Source organism: Centroberyx gerrardi, chromosome 6, assembly GCF_048128805.1.
Source record: "Centroberyx gerrardi isolate f3 chromosome 6, fCenGer3.hap1.cur.20231027, whole genome shotgun sequence".
Lineage (NCBI taxonomy): Eukaryota > Metazoa > Chordata > Actinopteri > Beryciformes > Berycidae > Centroberyx > Centroberyx gerrardi.
Window position 1 is genome coordinate 27,135,479 of NC_136002.1, and position 17,362 is coordinate 27,152,840.

A 17,362-nucleotide genomic window follows, 5' to 3' on the forward strand; every position below is an offset into this window, starting at 1 on the left:
CCATGAAATAAGCTCTCCTGTCTTGGTGTTAAAAGGCTCAGCAACAGTCATTGAAACCATCAAACTGCATACTGTAGAACAGAGTCAATGATAGCCTGAAATCTCTAAGCACCATTGAGCTCAATTTAGTTGGTATTGACAGTTTTGCAAGGACTATTTTAATAAGATATTTAATCCTCGAAATAACATTGTGGGAAATTAATACATTACATTGTGCAGGGTCAGGCAGCATGTATTTCCAATAGACTACTGAGACTCCTTTAGACTATTCCAATAAACTATTAAAACTAAAATGAAACTCTCGCTGGAGACAGTGAATAAATTGATTAATCTCTACACCTTTCCCCCACATCTCTACACCTTTGGTCGTCATGACAATCATTGCTTGCATGTGTTATGGCTTAAAGGGAAATCCACCCTAAAACAAAATTCATTTATGTTATTCCTATCGCCATTGCCATGATCTTGGACAGTTGCAAACCTCAACAACTCTCTCTGTAAGGCTTCAGACACACTAGAGGACTGTGACAATCTTAAAAAACTGTGGAAATTGAGTTCAGTGGACGACTGGTCTTTTCAAAATTTCTTGCCATGCCATCGAAAAAGGTGCGCTTACTAGGCCATGTGGCAAGGATAGAGGATCACACACTAAATGATGCTGTCACAGCCTCAAGACATGTATCACTGTCATCACGAGACAATCAAAAACATACCAGGAGCTGCATGGCCAATAAACATTAGGTTACGTTGGTAGCAATAATCAGAAACAGCCTTTGACGATAATAGAATCTAAACCTGATCACTAGACATTTCTGCCAATCTGCCTAACTGCTAGTAATAAACTTGTTCATGCAGGCCGACCGTCTGTCCAGATCGCGTCAGACTCATAGTGACCATAAAAAATTAGTCAAGATGGCCAAATGGGGCCAATAATCTGAGCAATAGTAATTTAGTGATTGTCCTCACCAGAAACAAGTCTCTAATCTCTGGTGTAATTAACCAACACTTCCTGGAGCTGCTCCACTGGCAACGAATTGGAGGCTAATTTTCTAGATTCATGGAATAAATTAACTTTATTTCATAGTAATGCTAACAGCTCTAAACCAGAATATAAACTCCCGGAAAACTGGGCACCGTCATAGTGTCCATTTAGCTGGTCTCTTATTGTTGGAGCAAAATCAAAAAGTCTTTCTGATTGACATCAAAAATCCTCTGCTTTTTCGTTTATAGTTTTGGCAAAGACTTGTTCATGTCCATAAAGCTTGACTAAACCTTCCAAGAAGATGGGAATAACAGGTGAATTCTGTTCAGGGTGGAGTTTCACTTCAAAGGTACAGGCATCAAGCGAAGAGACAGTGAGTCGCTGCCTCTACTAAAGAATGTCAAAGACGTTACAGTGCCCAGGGTGCAGTGACAGATAACAAGCTCACCTCTAACAAGAAGTTCAGCCTCTGCAAATACGGTGTCAGCACTGGTCTGGGCCCGGCACCCATACTTCCCAGCATGCTTCAACAAAATGCTCCTAATCATCAGATCCACTGTCGAGGACTGCTGCAAGTGGGAAAGCAAAGAATAAAAAAAAAAAGTTAGGTATAAACCCAGCCAAAACATGCTTGACACCAAAAAGTGTGATGCCTTTACATCTTGTAGAGGCTCATGTGGCTTGAGAGACTCCTGTTAAATTCAGGAGCTTGCTTGCTGCTACGTTCTTCTGCTACCAGTATTTTCTCTCCGTTGAAATGAGAAATGCCTAAGGCAAGACTGGGAATAATTCAAGGTCTACAGGCAGCTGTTTAGCACGGAACCTGATTAAAATTACAAACCATGCATCAGCCAGGAATCTGTTGTGCCTGTAAAGGATTGTCACAGCAAATACTTTCTCTCCAGAGCATGGGTGCTAGCAAAGGACGCATTAAGATAGATGTGGATTTAACATCTGCTGTTGTTAAGTAATAATGGCATGGAACAGGACTGTTGTTCTCATTTGCAAACATTGTCTTTAACTTCATTTTACGCATTTAAGTACTGATTATTCTATTTGTATTATGGAGAGAGAAATATGGGATGCTGCTTTGTTAAAAAATACAAATAGATTAAGTTTGTTTTGACTTACAGCAAAAAAAAAAAAAAAGAAAAAAAATATGTTCCTGTGATTTTGGACAGTTTAGTCTAGAATTGTGTACATAAACAAGCCTCAGACTGAAAATAGAAGAGCCAAGACTCTCTACTAAGTTAACAATTGCACTACCCAGTTGCATATGAATATGACATTGATTTTGTCAACTCCCATAGAACCTAGGTTGAATTTCTGAAGTATTAACACATTTTCTGGTTGAGAATTGTTAGCCTTTCTATGAACAAACATTCAATGAGTTCACAATATCTCCGTAGGCACACATGGAGAGGCACGGCTAAGTAAGAAAAACACGCCGGCTTACACACTTGTTTTTGCTGCCCTGTTACGATGTTAGCTATGTTGACTCAAACAAATGCTTAGAGGCATGATGATAGACTGGTAGCAATGCAAGTCAGTTACTGGAGTTATACCCTGCAAGTATCTGGATGGCTTGTGTGTGGATTTATTCACTGAAGCAGCTTCCAAGTCTCATTTGATGACACCAAAGATTTGACTCTTGGTTCTCTGGACTCTTGGGAGAGAGTGGGTCATATTCACAAATATTGATTATAGTGCCCAAGATGACACAAGTTATACCTGCATTCGGTTTAAAATTTTACTAATGATGCATGTAAAAAAGGACATGTAGAAAAAAGAAAAAAACAGCTCAGCTAAATACATCTTAAATCATAATTTCTATGTAATCTCAAAGTGACATTTGGCACGACAATGCTATCTGTTAACTTGAAATGTGGAATATGAATGCATGTTCCAAGTTTCTATTTCTGAGTCTTAGTCTGTAAGCCTGTTTTTTGTCTTGTGTTTGATTCTCGTTTGTTTACCAGAGACAACTCTAATGAACCAACTAGTGTGGAACATCTCCTAATCAACATGCAGAAACCTCCTATACAGAATGGAGAGTGCTACAGTTTGTTTATAATTTGCTGAAAACAATTCCCAAGTAAACCAAATGTGATTAACTAGTGAAAAAAGCACAAATGGAAATAAGGAACTATTATCTAGTTGGTGTTAATGTATGAGTTTCCATGTTTTTAGAAAGCACTAATCCACTGAATCATTGAATTCACCTGTAGCATAGTAGAACATTACATGTCTACAGAGGTAATAACAAGCATTTTCATAGTTATAAGCCCAACACTTTATCTTCCCATCACTCAGTCTAAATCAGTAGCTGACTGTGTTTACGTCCTTATTTCTTTGCAAAGGAAATTTGAGTCAGTCTCTGCTTGTGTTTTCATTTTCACAAAAACGTACAATTTCAGAGGTGCCATTCAGAAGTAAACAAAAGAAGGTGTTTTGAATGTGACCTGCAAATCTTGGTCAGGTCTGGTAGAGGCGTGAACATTGCACCTGCATGGCACTGCTACTTCAGAGGGGATAAATCACAGAGGAGCCTTAAAAATGGTGTCACGCTGATCTGTCTGCTCTTATAGACTTTGATAAACATGATTGTGTGATTCACTGCAGGTCTTTAATCATGATGACACCGGGGGTTGTCTGACCTTTAACAGGATTGATTCTTATTCGGGTTTAACAAGTGTGTGGTGCAAAGAGCTGTGCCTAAAATCAGTAATTATGAAGCAGAATTAAGAGACAACAAAAGGGATTTTCGACTTCCACAAGATTAACCTGTTTGGGCAGGCAGACCATTATATTAAGAAATAAAGAAATAGATATATAGTTAAACAGAAAAACAGACAGACAGGCAGGCAGGCAGACAGACAGACAGACAGACATACAGACAGACAGATAGATTTACTCTTAGTGTAGTTAGTTTTGCTCTTACTCTTGCTCTTACTGTTTGGATATATTCAAAGTGGCCTCCATCCTGTTTAAAGTTGATTGGTTTCTGGTTGAAGAGCCACTGGAAGGCCACATCCAGCGATGTGTCATGTGTTGCCTTGCAGCTCAGCACCACGCTCTCCCCCACGGTCACTTCCACTCTGATAGGGCTAAGCTCCACACGCATGGCCTCTGGAAGCACAAAGCTGCTGCACTGTCATCTCAGGATAACCCAAAGCTAGCGTCAAGCAGCTGCATTCGACTGTGACATTACTGTCAGGCAAATCGTGAGAACTAACGCTAACGCAGGCAAAACACTCACCTTTGTCACGTAAACATCCTGGTTTGTTCTGATCGGGAGTGTGTACAGTGCATCTATGAGACAGGCCTTTACACTGTTAAAGTGTGTCCTTGTAATATGATTCTTGAATGTGAAAGCCCTTGCTTCACGGTTGAGCAAGCACAATAAATTCCCTGGCACCCAAGCAAAGGTGGGGGGAAAAATGACATTGGGGACTGTTTACTGGTGGCCGACTTGTGCTAATTTGGCAGAAAATAAAGCCCCCCTGGGCATCACTTACCTTTTACCCACAGCATGGCAGTCATCTCCGCCCGGCCAAACATATTTTCTGCCCGGCACACATAGTTCCCCTCATCCGCTCGGCTGGAGTTAACAATTCTCAGACTGTTGTTCCGTAACAACATAATCCTGTGAGAAAGGACACGGAAATCAATACAGGTATGAGAAACAAATGCACGTATGAACAGCTGAACTACAAGTTCAGGCATGAGCTTATATGTTTGCGGTCATGTAGGGCTACAAGAACAGTGAAATTCACGTGGGACGGTGGGAGAAAAGTTGAAGAGAACAATTGAGATATTTGGCAAATAAGCACGAGTCCACTGGAGAATCTAAAGCAAAGTGAAGTTCTTTTTACAAGCTCATGTCACTGATTTTGAAGGACAAAAAGTGTCTAACAGTTAGTGGGTTGAGTTACGAAAAAGGCTCAGAGGACTTAAGCTGCAGAAAATAAAGTCAAGACCAGTGTTTGTATTTGCTGTGTAACCTTCAACAAGGTAACATGAAAACAGCGAAGAGAAAATTGCTTAACAAATGCCGTTTCCAGTCAAGATCAATCAACAATTTAAATGCGTTAATGAAACTGATTTCCAGATACCATTAAATAGCCCTATCTCAAGTAGGATTAAAACACAGATGCTATTAGCAATAAGGATTAAGCTAATGGGGGACAAACGTTCAATAGGAGAAAAAAAATCTGTCACCCAAATATTGATGTCAAGAAAACAGAGACACAGGGTAATGAAAATAATTCTCTGATGATAGCTTAATTTCACTTTAGCTACAGTGATTTTGTTCCTGGTGCTGTTGAAAGAACAAACTAGGTTCCATTTGCATAATTAGAATTTTAACGTCATTAAAGGCAACTGCTGAAACAAAAATTTGGGGAGAGCACTGGTATGATAACAACTTGAATACAATGTGAATAAATACAATTCGTTATTCTTGGCATCTCTGCATTAAACTTTCTTTAAGAGAAATCTAACTAAATGGTGCATTCATCTTGCACAGCGCTCGTGAATCCACCTGTCAAACCCTGAATACTGCTGCATTCAATGAATCGAGAGCAAAAGCTGTCAAACCGAGACTTGCATATCACCCAGCTGTCCTCTTGGGAAATGCAAGTCTAATAGAGAGGAAAAACAAACCTAATAGAGCTATGATAAACACCAAGCCTGTATTCACCAACCAGCACCCTTATTCAGCTGAATGACACCAGCAATATATAAAAATTTCATTCTGACTTGTCAATAACAGCTTTACAATAAGGTGCTTGACGTCAGATAGCGAATAGGATCTGACTGTATTCCAAAACACTGGAAGCAGGTGTGTGAGCAGATGGCTATGGAGTGGAGATCAAGTTAAAGTACAGCATTGTAAATTACGGCAAGTCACTGTTCTCCTCTCAGTGTCCAATGTCAACTCCTTTCATTTAATATCTAAATATTTATAATTACATTTTTATTTGAGCTCGGGCTGTGGCAGAGGGGATGAATATTTACAAAGTTATTTTTTTATTAGAAATTCAATTTCTTCCCAAATCAAACAATCCGAACGATGGGGGAGTGGAGTATTCTCTTGTCTTTTAATTTAATTCATATTGTTTGGCATTCATATTTACAGCACTAAGCTCTTTCATCATGGGCAAGGTGATTGAAATTGGCAAAGAGAAACTCATGGAGGCGTGACAAAATCTTGCCACACATAGACAATTCAGAGGCAATCTGCAGCCAGGAGACATTTTTCAAATTAGGGAGGGAATCCGCATCCGACAAGGACACTGAGGCAGAAAGGACACATGATAGGGACTGTTGGTTATACAAAATATGCAAATTAATTCAACCTTAGGAAATAAAAAAAAAAAAAAACATTAGAAGTTCACAGCAACCTATAGCGCTTGGAAGTATTTTTATATGTGAAGCGAGGTTTCTGAGGCGAAATCAAATGAATAAATACTGAATACTAAAATCAGCAGCCTATAAGACATTTTTGAACATTTTATATTTTTTATAGAATTGTCAAATTATGCTGTCCTTTTGTTTGTCCCTTAAAAAAAGAGGCTTTGGGTTTCAATAGAGTCTGCCACGTACTTTCAAACTAATGGGATTAATACTTTCTATTTAAGAGACAAAAGCCCTGAACATTAGCGGAAATCCATGTTAATTACAAACCTTCATTAAGTCAGCACAGCTGTCAATGGCAGATAAACGTGAAGCTGTTTCGATTCCACCCCTGTTCTTCCCAGAATTGAATGTCTCTCCATCCATAAACTCCTTACTTTACTATAGGTAATGTCAGGAAATCCTTGCAGAAGTCACCCTGGCCAAGACCTGAAAATGCATGGCTCGTCCTGTTTATTTCAGCTTTTCAGAGGAGGATCAACCTCCACAAGGCAATAATGAGGAGTAACTCCCTTAAAGATACTGTACTATTCAGTTCATTCATTCTACTATGCTGTTTAGTAGCAACAAACATTATAACAAAGTCGATTTGCTTTTAAATTCTAAATGAGAAAAGTATTGACGATATAGCAACTCAAGAGTAATACATGGGATTGGCTACAATTATTGATTGTACAATTTCTTTAATTGAGATTATGAATAAAATGAACCATATACCTATACAGTATAATGCCAGCAGTTAATAATGAATGATAAATTACTCTGAGGGGAGAGATTAACTAACTACTTTGTCAATATTTTGGTGAACAATTTTCTGCTGTCTTAAGACAAGACTTTATCTAAAGTTAGATGAAAACAAGATCAAGGTGTTGGAGCAGGTGTGGATCTCCCTCTGGTGTATGTCGACAACTTTGAAAAATAGATTTGAAAGGGTTTGACAAATACCTCAAATGCTTTATCAGATCCAGACGAGCCAGGTCATTAATCACCATTTTAGGGCAACACACTCACTAACTTATCCCCATCCATCAGTCCTACTGAAGCCACCTATTTTATAGAAAATAGACAGCGCGCTCAAAATTCACCATTGAGGACGATTTCTCCTTTAAGCGAAAATGAAAGTATTGACCTCCAAAATTACCATGTTAAAACAAATTCTTGAACGCCCAGTTTTCATCCACCTGTTAGTGGCAGTACGGCTTGTCGCTGCCTCTCTGAGGGAGGGGGCACACTGAGGATCTGATTATCAACTGGCTGCCCTTGCTGCTAGGCTGTTGAACGGATTGCTGGATCTTGGCTGATAAACAAAGGTCCTGTTCTCTCATTCACAACTTGGGATGCTCGGCAGTGACTGATAATTTCAGCGCTGTCGCTCAGTTTGATTGATGCACCATCGCCCCATTCAACCCCCTCTAGGCGCAGCAGAGAGATGTTTCTCATAAAAGATGATGCATCAAACTGCATGCGAATTCCAAATGCAATTGTAGGGACTAAATTGTCAGTGTCCCTGAGTATGAGGTGGGGTTGAGGATGAGCCTCCAGAGCTTTGCCGGTACCTAAGGTGTTTTATTTTAGCAGTGACACTTAATTTCAGTTACAGTAATGAAACTGTGATGTGTTAAAACAAGACATGTAAACAATTGCTCGAGGGCCTGAGCTGGATTCATAAAACTTGAGTTCATGTCAGGAAACTACGGTGAAACATGATCTAAAGATACTGAGGGATACAGAAGTGTTTTCATGACTTCATACATATTTTAAAGGGCAATTAACTTCCTCTCATAATATTCTACTCTGTAAACTCTTACTATTTATAATACAGAACTCCAGTAATTGTAATACGGTCTGCATAGAAAATGTGCATGGTCTATCTCAATGGTAAAAGCAAAGTTAATCCTCACTAGAAGTCTAAAAATATTTTAAGGGTTTCATTCCAAACGTTGATATACTTCCAAAATGTTGCTATTTTGTATATGAAGGGCTCAGGACAGATAATTATTTCAATAATGTTTCCTTTTGGAGTTTAACTTTTATGCTGAGCAATGATTTTGTCAGATTTTTTTTCTTTTTCTAATAGTGGGTATTTCATTTGAAGATGAAAGTCTTCATGTTTAACCAATAATGTAAACTCTAAACAAAGGATGTGTCAACACATCTGTGTCTAGTTTCTCCATCGCCACACCCCCACCCGCCACCTCACACCATGCATACTCATGTCATTATTTTATCCTCATTTATTTATCATTATTGTACCAATTGTTTGATATATTTTATATATTTGCATTTCTTTTTCCCTTAGCTGTTGTAAAGCGTCTTTGAGTATCATGTAAAGCACTTTCTAAATAAAATGTATTATTATTATTAGTTTGGGACAACACACATTTCTGTTACTTTTCAACACAACATACGTGTGTGTAAATATTGTCTGTTGTGCTGAAAAGTAACACATATGTTGTCCCTGGGCAGCAGGGTGGCATCGTGAGTCAGGAGGCGGAGCTTCAACCCGGGTTCAAGCCCCCGTGTCGGCAAGCATCCGCCCTGCTGAAGTGTCGTTGAGCAAGACACTGAATCCCTACTAGCTCCAGGGGAATTTCCTTACACAGATCAATAAAACAACATTTCGTAATTCCTTCGATACACAGATGTGTTGTAACTGACACAACCAAAATGAGGTACCCATTATGTATTAAAGATGTAAAAATCACTCATCTCCTTTTTGAGAGTGCAGTGCAGTAAAGAGTTGTTTTACCTTTTGCTTGGCTGTATCCGTCTGTCGTCTCTCCTCCATGTTATCCGTGGTTTGGGTGACGCTCTGGGTTTGCATTCCAGTGATATATCTTTTCCAAGTGTGGCAATGACCCGAACGGGATTGGGGATAAAGACAGGTGCTGACGCTGTGCGGGACAAAACATAATTGTATAAGGTTTAAAATCTGTTTTGAAAAAAATATATGTATATACACTACTAGTCAAAAGTTTGGACACACGCATTTATCTTTATTTTTACTATTTTCCACATTTTAGAATAATAGTAAAGACATCGAAACTATGAAATAACACAAATGGAATTATGCAGTGACCAAAAAAGTGTTAAAGGCAAAGGCTTTGGAAAGAAATTCATACATAGGCATCAACTTCACTATTTATATTTGTCTACATAAACAAATTTCAAGCATTTAAGCATAAGCCTTTACATCAAAATGGCTTTAGCATAATAAAAAACATAATACCTTTAATCAGTTGTGTCCAAACTTTTGACTGGTAGTGTATATTATGAAATAATGTAGTCATATCATAGTCATCACATCACAACATTCATAGTGTATATGATTCATCATTTCCACAGTTCACTCTTGTCAAAAATAAGTGTCCTGAATTTCACTGTTGACTTATACAATGACATCTGCATAGTCCTGATAAAGTTATTTTATTTGTAAGGGATGCACAGTCGTTGAGCTAGTTTAATTGCACACGGTATGTGACTGCAGAAAGTTAAATACTGTATTTCAACGTTTATAAAAGTAACACCACTTCCACCTCTTCAACTGTGGCATTTGAAAATAATTACAGCAAAAATGCTAGAGGCTTAAGACTGACACATCATGACTCAAATGCTGCTCAATCACAATACTAACTCGTTTTAAAGTAATTACTAGATTCCACATGGAGTATTATAAAGCATGTGTATAAAAATAAACCAGCTGAAGCTATATACTGTGTCATAATACATCTCTCTGTGCCAATTCAGTATCCACTAACATTAAATAAATAAGCATTGTGTTGTGTAACCAAGCTCTAATTACCAAATAATTGTCATCACGTTAATGATGACATGGTCGGATGATTCACACATTACAGTAGAAGAGCAACTTTGTTTTTATTTTATTTATTTTTTTATTTTTTACCTATATTTAACCAGGCTGACTGGGCAAATAATTAAAAACAAAAATCTTTTTTTTGTCACAATAATAGTAATTATATAGTAATTAAGCAGAGACGGCTGAGATAAGTGTGCAGGCGAAAACATTGGGGTGGTGTACAGCTGTATTACACATCAAGGCCATCTATAGGCTGCAAGGCTTTGTCAAGACTAGTTATTCAAATATTGAATGATGCTTTATAGGTGACATTATACACAATGACAATTCAATCCCATCTGTGGCTACAGGCCAACCCCATATCCCTGTAACACTCGTGTCTTTGAGCCTTGGTAGTCGCCTGAGTGGCACAGGTCCCTCTAGACACAAAAAGCAGCAGAAAACAGAGCAGTTGCTGTGGCTGTGTGTGTTTGTTTTAATCAAAATAAGAGCTGGCCTGCAGCTGGTGGCAGCAGTACCCTTATTGCTTCCCCCGCCACCCTCCCAGAAGAGCTGGATCTGGGACAAGATCACAGCCGCTGCCCCCATGTAGCCTCCAGTGATCGCTCATCTGCAGGCTGTTATTAGCCATGTAATCTGTCCTGATAGTGTTTGCTTGTGGACATCTCCAAAGGACACAGGTCACTGGGAAGAGATGCCTGGAGGATATAGTTATGAAAACATTCATCACCAGCGTCCAAATATCATCATTGTGACTGTTATTCTAGGGAGGGCGAAGGCACCTCCTCGTCAACTTGGATAAACCTTATTAGAATCTAGGCCTTCTGAGTCCTCCAGACAACACCGTGAATTTTAATAAAGGAATCTACTTTATATTGATGGTTTATGGATTAACACTAGAAAACATTTTATAGATTTTGCACAAAAATGTTTGCCCATTTGCGATTAGATTTTCGAAATGCCATGGATTCCCCTTCAAAAAAGGGCATGCCACACAGACAGTAAATCAAACTGTCCCGCAGGGAAACAAAAAAGGGGAACGGGTGTCACCAGATGTGTCCCAGTATTGGAGCTGACAGGGAGAAAATATTGCATCAACACACAGTAGTGGACAGACGTTCTGATGTCTGACTGTTGTGTGTGTTTTTTTGAAGCCTTAAGGCTCAGGAGTTTCCTTAGTGTTTAATGCCTTTAAATTCACAAGTACATGTAAATCTAATGCTACTTGCGGAAAAACTAAACAATACAACAACCACTCATTTCAATATAATGAGATAATATACAACATAACATATGATAGACACGGACACGCAGGGGTGCACACGCACACACACACACGCAATGTAATTCTTCTAGAGTTTTTTCCTGTTAAGGCGCTTCTCCAATTAACACATTGTTCCACAGATTGCACAAAACAGCATCATCACCGTCATTCTCACATTCTCTTACTGAACGTGCAAATTAAAGTATGTAGCTAATGACTGACGATAAACATTATCATATAATAATTGCAAACTATAACTGCTGAAGAGTGAAAAGTAATGTCTTTTGTTTTTTTTTTCTTGTGAATATCGGTGGTTGTGTTGTAGTTTGTGTTCTAGTGGCAACAGAAAGAGTGGAGGTAAGACCTTGGTCGTTAAACTCCAAAAGAAACCATTGATGCCTTTCTTCTAGTGTTTGTTCCCATTAGTATAAATCTATACCTACAAGTCATTGCTTTCCATTCTCCTCGGAATAAGGCAGAACTGTTAGAGGCTCTCCTCAACTTGATGTGTGCGGACACCTCACTGAATACAACCACAAGGGTCCTTCTTTTATTCATAACAACCGTAGCTCGGGTTAAATCAGGGACCATTGATTGCCAATCAGTGCATCGCACAGTTCAGTGTTCCCCACTTGCATTTCAATCTCTCTTACCTGTCACCAAGTACCTTATTCAGATGCCAATACGCTGTCAGCAATTTCATTCTTTATAGATGTATCAAGAAATAAGCTTGTCAGAATGGAAAAGCTACCCTTAAAATTTACGACGAAGGCAATTTTCTGCAAAAAAAAAAAGTCATTACCAACGTTTATTACAAACTAGATGTTAGGTTTAGGCAGTTGAGGCAAATGATCTAATCTCAATTGTGAAGGTAAATCAATTTGTGGAAATGTTTTCCAAAATTCTACATTAACTGAAACTGAAGGTATATCTACCTAAAATCTTGAGTTCAGCATTGGAGTAGATGGCTCCATACTTATTTTCTGCAACACACTGGTACATCCCGGAATCCTCCTTCTCCACATTGTCAATGGTCAGCTCTCCATTCATCATTTCAACTCTGCTCTGTAACAAAAACAGTTTAAAGGAAAATGCTGTTAGTCTGAATACAGATATTCAATGTAGACTTGTAGTCGTGTAGTTTAATACCTACAATAGGAATAATTCAGACGTTTCATGGTGTCTTCAACAAAAGGGTATTGTATGGTAAAGTAAGTACCTCTGGTGGCAAGGGTGAACCGTTGCGAAGCCAGCGATAGGTGGGCCGGGGCCTCCCTATGGCCTTGCACTCCCACTGGAGCTTCTCTCCACTATCCATCTGAGTATCATTAATCATTCTGACCCATTGTGGGAGGGCTTGAAGATAAAAAAAAAAGATTCAAGAATAAGAAATACATCCTTGTATTTTGAAGGAGCATGCATGCTATGTACACACACACACACACATGCACACACACACACACACACACACACACACGCACACACGCACACATTGTGAGAATTTCAAATGTGTATGTCCTAACACTTTCTTTGTAACATGTTTGCATACTACATTCCTAAGCAGACACAATATGGTTCAGGACATATTAAAGCAGTAATCTGTGTGTGACCCTTTAAAAAAACGTTTTTATTTTGGCGACATCCTTGGTGCAAAGCAGTCATTGCTGTGGTGTTTCTGCACTTCCCAGAGATCAACAAAAGATTGGCAGTCAGTGTGGCTCTCTTTTCTTTGTCCGTTCAGCCATGGTGGCTATTGCTGCTCATGCTAACTACCCAGTTCTTCTTCTGTTTACTCCAAGCAAACTTGCTGTTACTGCTGCTGGAAACGTAAAATGCATCACTTCCTGTGCAGCAGAGGATTGAATCATTATTGTACTATGTCAGTCGGCGATACAGAATAGCAAAACAGACAGACAACATTTATTTGTGTGAAAATGTCATGTTACTTTAACGAATAAACGGTCATTATGTTTACGTTTTCATTATTCATTGCATACATCTAACTTTTATGTACAGTGATTACAGCAGATTTAGAAAAGACACAGGAAACAGTTTTCAATTGACATTAAACACTGTGGCTAATCACTACCCATCTACTCATCTATCTACTCTCTAACCAATGGTAAGTAGACAATATTACTAAGCTCCTTGAATTACTGTCTTTGCCCATGATCATAAACCTCTCCATGTGGGTGCATGCCCCCCCCCCCCCCCCCCCCACTCCTCCCGGTCTATACCATGTGCACAGGGCCAAGATAATGAACTGCCTCAACCTTGGTGGGACACATTTCCAAGGCCCTGTACTGCTTGGCAACTTCCATTCTGTCGACATCACAAGGAGAATAGGGAGCCTAATTTGTAGCAGCCTCACGCTGAATGTAATTTACACAGGTCAGCTGGTAGTTTGAACTTCCATTGTGAGGGAGACCTTCCTGACCATAATCATTCAATCAAACCACACAAAAAAGTATTATACCGAAGGTGCCATATGCAAAGAGTAGAAAAGAACGTGCCTGGCATGCTACTGTAGGGGTAACAGCTCAATGGAGGGGTTCCTTCCTGCGCCGCTCCACACTGCACAAGAAACCACTAAGCCATATACATCAATTGGGCTGGCAAGGTGAGTCCAAATTTTAATTTGTAACTTTTATAATCATTACAGTGAATTAACATCGAGCAAAAATTGGTAAAAAAAAAAGTCACACCAGGGGAACATTTAGGAAAAAAATTCCGTCTAAGCTTTGTGCATTTGATGACTTAAGGGCTTTACACATGGTATGTTGTGACTGTTGTGAAGATGCCATTCATTTTCAATGAGAGAAGGGCGAAGAGCAGACTCTCGTAGGCGGTGCGGCAAGTGGTGCTCGTGCTTGTGAAATCGCCACCCTCGTGCTCGCTATGTGCGTACACAAACTCACGGCGAGTTTTGCCAGAGTAGAAATTAGTTCAACTTTCATCACAATCGGATTTGTATAGCAGGCATGGAGGGAATGTTAACAGCTGTAGCTGGTTTCCCAGAACTATTTTAACAAGTAACAACAATGAATAAAAACAATGCAAACGTACTGAGATCCACATACATTTTAAATATATGAATGATAAACATTTGTATTCTAATTGTTTGCATGTACAGGCCTGCTAGGTATTAAAGTAATAGTATTTTATGGAAGTGGAACACAGCAAAGAGATGTGTGCACAAACACGTCTTCAGCGAGGCAACCTTGCTAGTAGCTGTCCTCTGCCCTAGCTGTCATTTAGCGCTAGGATTGTTACTATGGTAACGCCTGCTACTACGTGTAAACTGTACACAAAGGGAGCGGGCGGAGCACCGACGGGCAGCGAAACCGCAGGTGGCCATCGCATACCATGTGTAAAGCACTTTATACATCTAATAATTGATCCCACTGACCCAATAATAATAGCTTGTCATCAGCAGTAATTGTTCCACTTGTCCCCAGAAATTTAGACTATATAAGTGGGTTTCAATTTTGGTGGCACATGTTATTAGATGCAGGCACATTGCCGTAGCTTAGTGTTTAATGATTGATACCCCAGCATATTGCCTCATATTCAACAAGTGAGTTTCTGAGTACACTCTGGGAATGTACACGTTCTCACTGTGTGTGCAGTAATAGTCAAGCTTTCTTTGCTATTTGCACAATGCAAAAGACATTTGATGTCTGGTATTTGCATGGTATTTACACCACAACACAGATACAAATAAACAAAAAAGCAGAGTTTAAAAAAATACATATCCTACTACTACAACTACTACAATTGGTGATAAGCCTAGATTTAGTAAGACACAATTGTATACACTACAGTTATTTCTATGTCTATGCTACTGTTCATGGCATAGCATATGTTAGATTTAAGCATGATATTGTTATTCTAGATAGAGACTTTGGTCCTACTTATTAGTATTTCCAACAGTTGATCATTCTGTGATTGATCTGTGAATGATCTGTGATTTTATTTGAGAGAATTATGCTGCTCTGTTAACTGATGCTTGTGTTTTTGTGGTGACAAAGATAATTAGCCCTAGGACTGCTCAGCAAATCCATAGGGACCGGTACTGGTCGCCAGCCCTGAATTTGAGAAAAAATAGCCAAGATCATATTGTGATAAATCTTTGGAAACATCAAAGAACAACCAAAACAGCCTACTAAAACAAATACAAAGTAGAGAAGTAGTAGTTCAGTGCATTTCACCTGGAATAAACTCCACCAACTAAAACAATCTTGTTAAGAGACCCATACTTCTCTCAACAAACAGAAACAACTCATTCATCGTGTCGATCTATGCTTGTTTTAGGATTATGTAAGATGGAGGTATAATTAGCCCTAGGACTGCTCAGCAAATTCATAGGGACCGGTACTGGTCCCCAGCCCTGAATTTGAGAAAAACTAGCCAAGATCATATCATAATAAATCTTTGGAAACCGCAAAGAACAACCAAAACAGCCTACTAAAACAAAAACAAAGTAAAGCAGTAGTTACGAACATTTTGCCTGGAATAAAACAACTAAACCAAACTTGTTAAGAGACCCACATCTCTCTCAACAAACAGAAACAACTCATTCCCTTGTGCTGATGCACACTTGTTCCTGGATAATGTAAGATGGATGTATAAAAGTAAAAGATTAACAAAACAAAAGAGAACAAGAACAAGCCCAGACTCACTGTAGACTTGTAGATGGCCTTTGAAAGCAGTGCCTCCCCTTGGATTCTCAGCTTTGCACTCATATGTTCCTGAGTCCTCCAGCTGAATGTTGGGAATCTCCAGTACAGCCTGGGACTTCCGCAGTCTTGCTTTTTTAGGGATGTTGCCATTTATCTTCCTCCATGTGATAGTAGGGACTGGACTGGGAGGAGAGAAGAGTTGAATTATATACTGAACAGCACATTTTATATTTGTATTACAGGAGGCCTGACAGTGCAGTTCTCTTTATATCCGTGGTGTTAGGGGCAATGACTCAACTCACTATCAATAATCAAAAATGTCACATTCTTTGTTTCCTTCAGAAAAATAAGAACATTGCCATTAAGAAGGAGGGAAATATACAGTATGTCAATATATTCTCCATCGTTTTGACTGTGACCTTATTCTAAACTCGTACAACTGTTGGTGGACTTTGATGTGTAACTGCACTCTAAATAAAAAGAGTGCGACTTGGAACCTTCATGGGTGCTCTTGCCTTTGTGGGAGAGCCTTTTGAAGAAGCAATTTCAAGCCTTTTTCAATGTAGAGCCCTTTTTTTCAGATTACACTTGTGCATTGCTCTGGCTCAAAGTCAGAATTCACAATCAAGTGGAGATGAAAAACAAAAACATTGGCATTGATCCTCAGATCCGAGAAGTCTTCAATTTGCAGCAATTAAGTATTAATACAGCATGATTCCACTTTTATGTTTGTTCTGCTCTACATTTGAACCGCTGACCTTCCAATCGCCCAATGTGATAAATTTACCAAACAAGCCACACAGCATGCCTGTGACATCCAAGGTTTCACAGGGACAGCAACAATATTCAAATCAGGTCACTACACTAGCCAGAGAGATTTTTATGATTAGTGTTTGAGCAATGTCATCTATCACTGTTTGTTCATGGATTGCCCCTATAGATCCTTATGATAGATGGCTTGCACATGCAGAAAGAGAATGTCTTACTATCTGCTATCAGTAGTGCTCTTGTATGACAGCTACACTTGACAGGTCTCTGAAAGATGGAAATGTGACACCATAGAAACCTCCGGTGCACCCATCAATCATTTAGCCAAGATGGAAATGTTACATCCCTTAGCTTTTTTATCTGTTCTAAATTCACAAGGACATCGAAGTGCTCTTGGCTGCAATGGACTCAAATTGGGATTCAGAGCATGT

At 39.1% G+C, this 17,362-nt stretch overlaps 1 protein-coding gene across 1 annotated transcript in view; it reads right to left on the minus strand.

Annotated features, from left to right (window-relative positions):
• cntn5 (contactin 5) overlaps positions 1–17,362 on the minus strand; it is an 80,069-nt gene that overhangs the window by 15,592 nt on the left and 47,115 nt on the right. Inside the window, exons 8-14 of the mRNA XM_078284078.1 lie at positions 16,164–16,345; positions 12,701–12,837; positions 12,417–12,546; positions 9,150–9,294; positions 4,501–4,628; positions 3,936–4,111; positions 1,431–1,551 (exon numbers count right to left, since the gene is read on the minus strand). Coding sequence (XP_078140204.1) covers positions 1,431–1,551; positions 3,936–4,111; positions 4,501–4,628; positions 9,150–9,294; positions 12,417–12,546; positions 12,701–12,837; positions 16,164–16,345 — 1,019 coding nt within the window. The remainder of the gene's footprint in view (positions 1–1,430; positions 1,552–3,935; positions 4,112–4,500; positions 4,629–9,149; positions 9,295–12,416; positions 12,547–12,700; positions 12,838–16,163; positions 16,346–17,362) is intronic.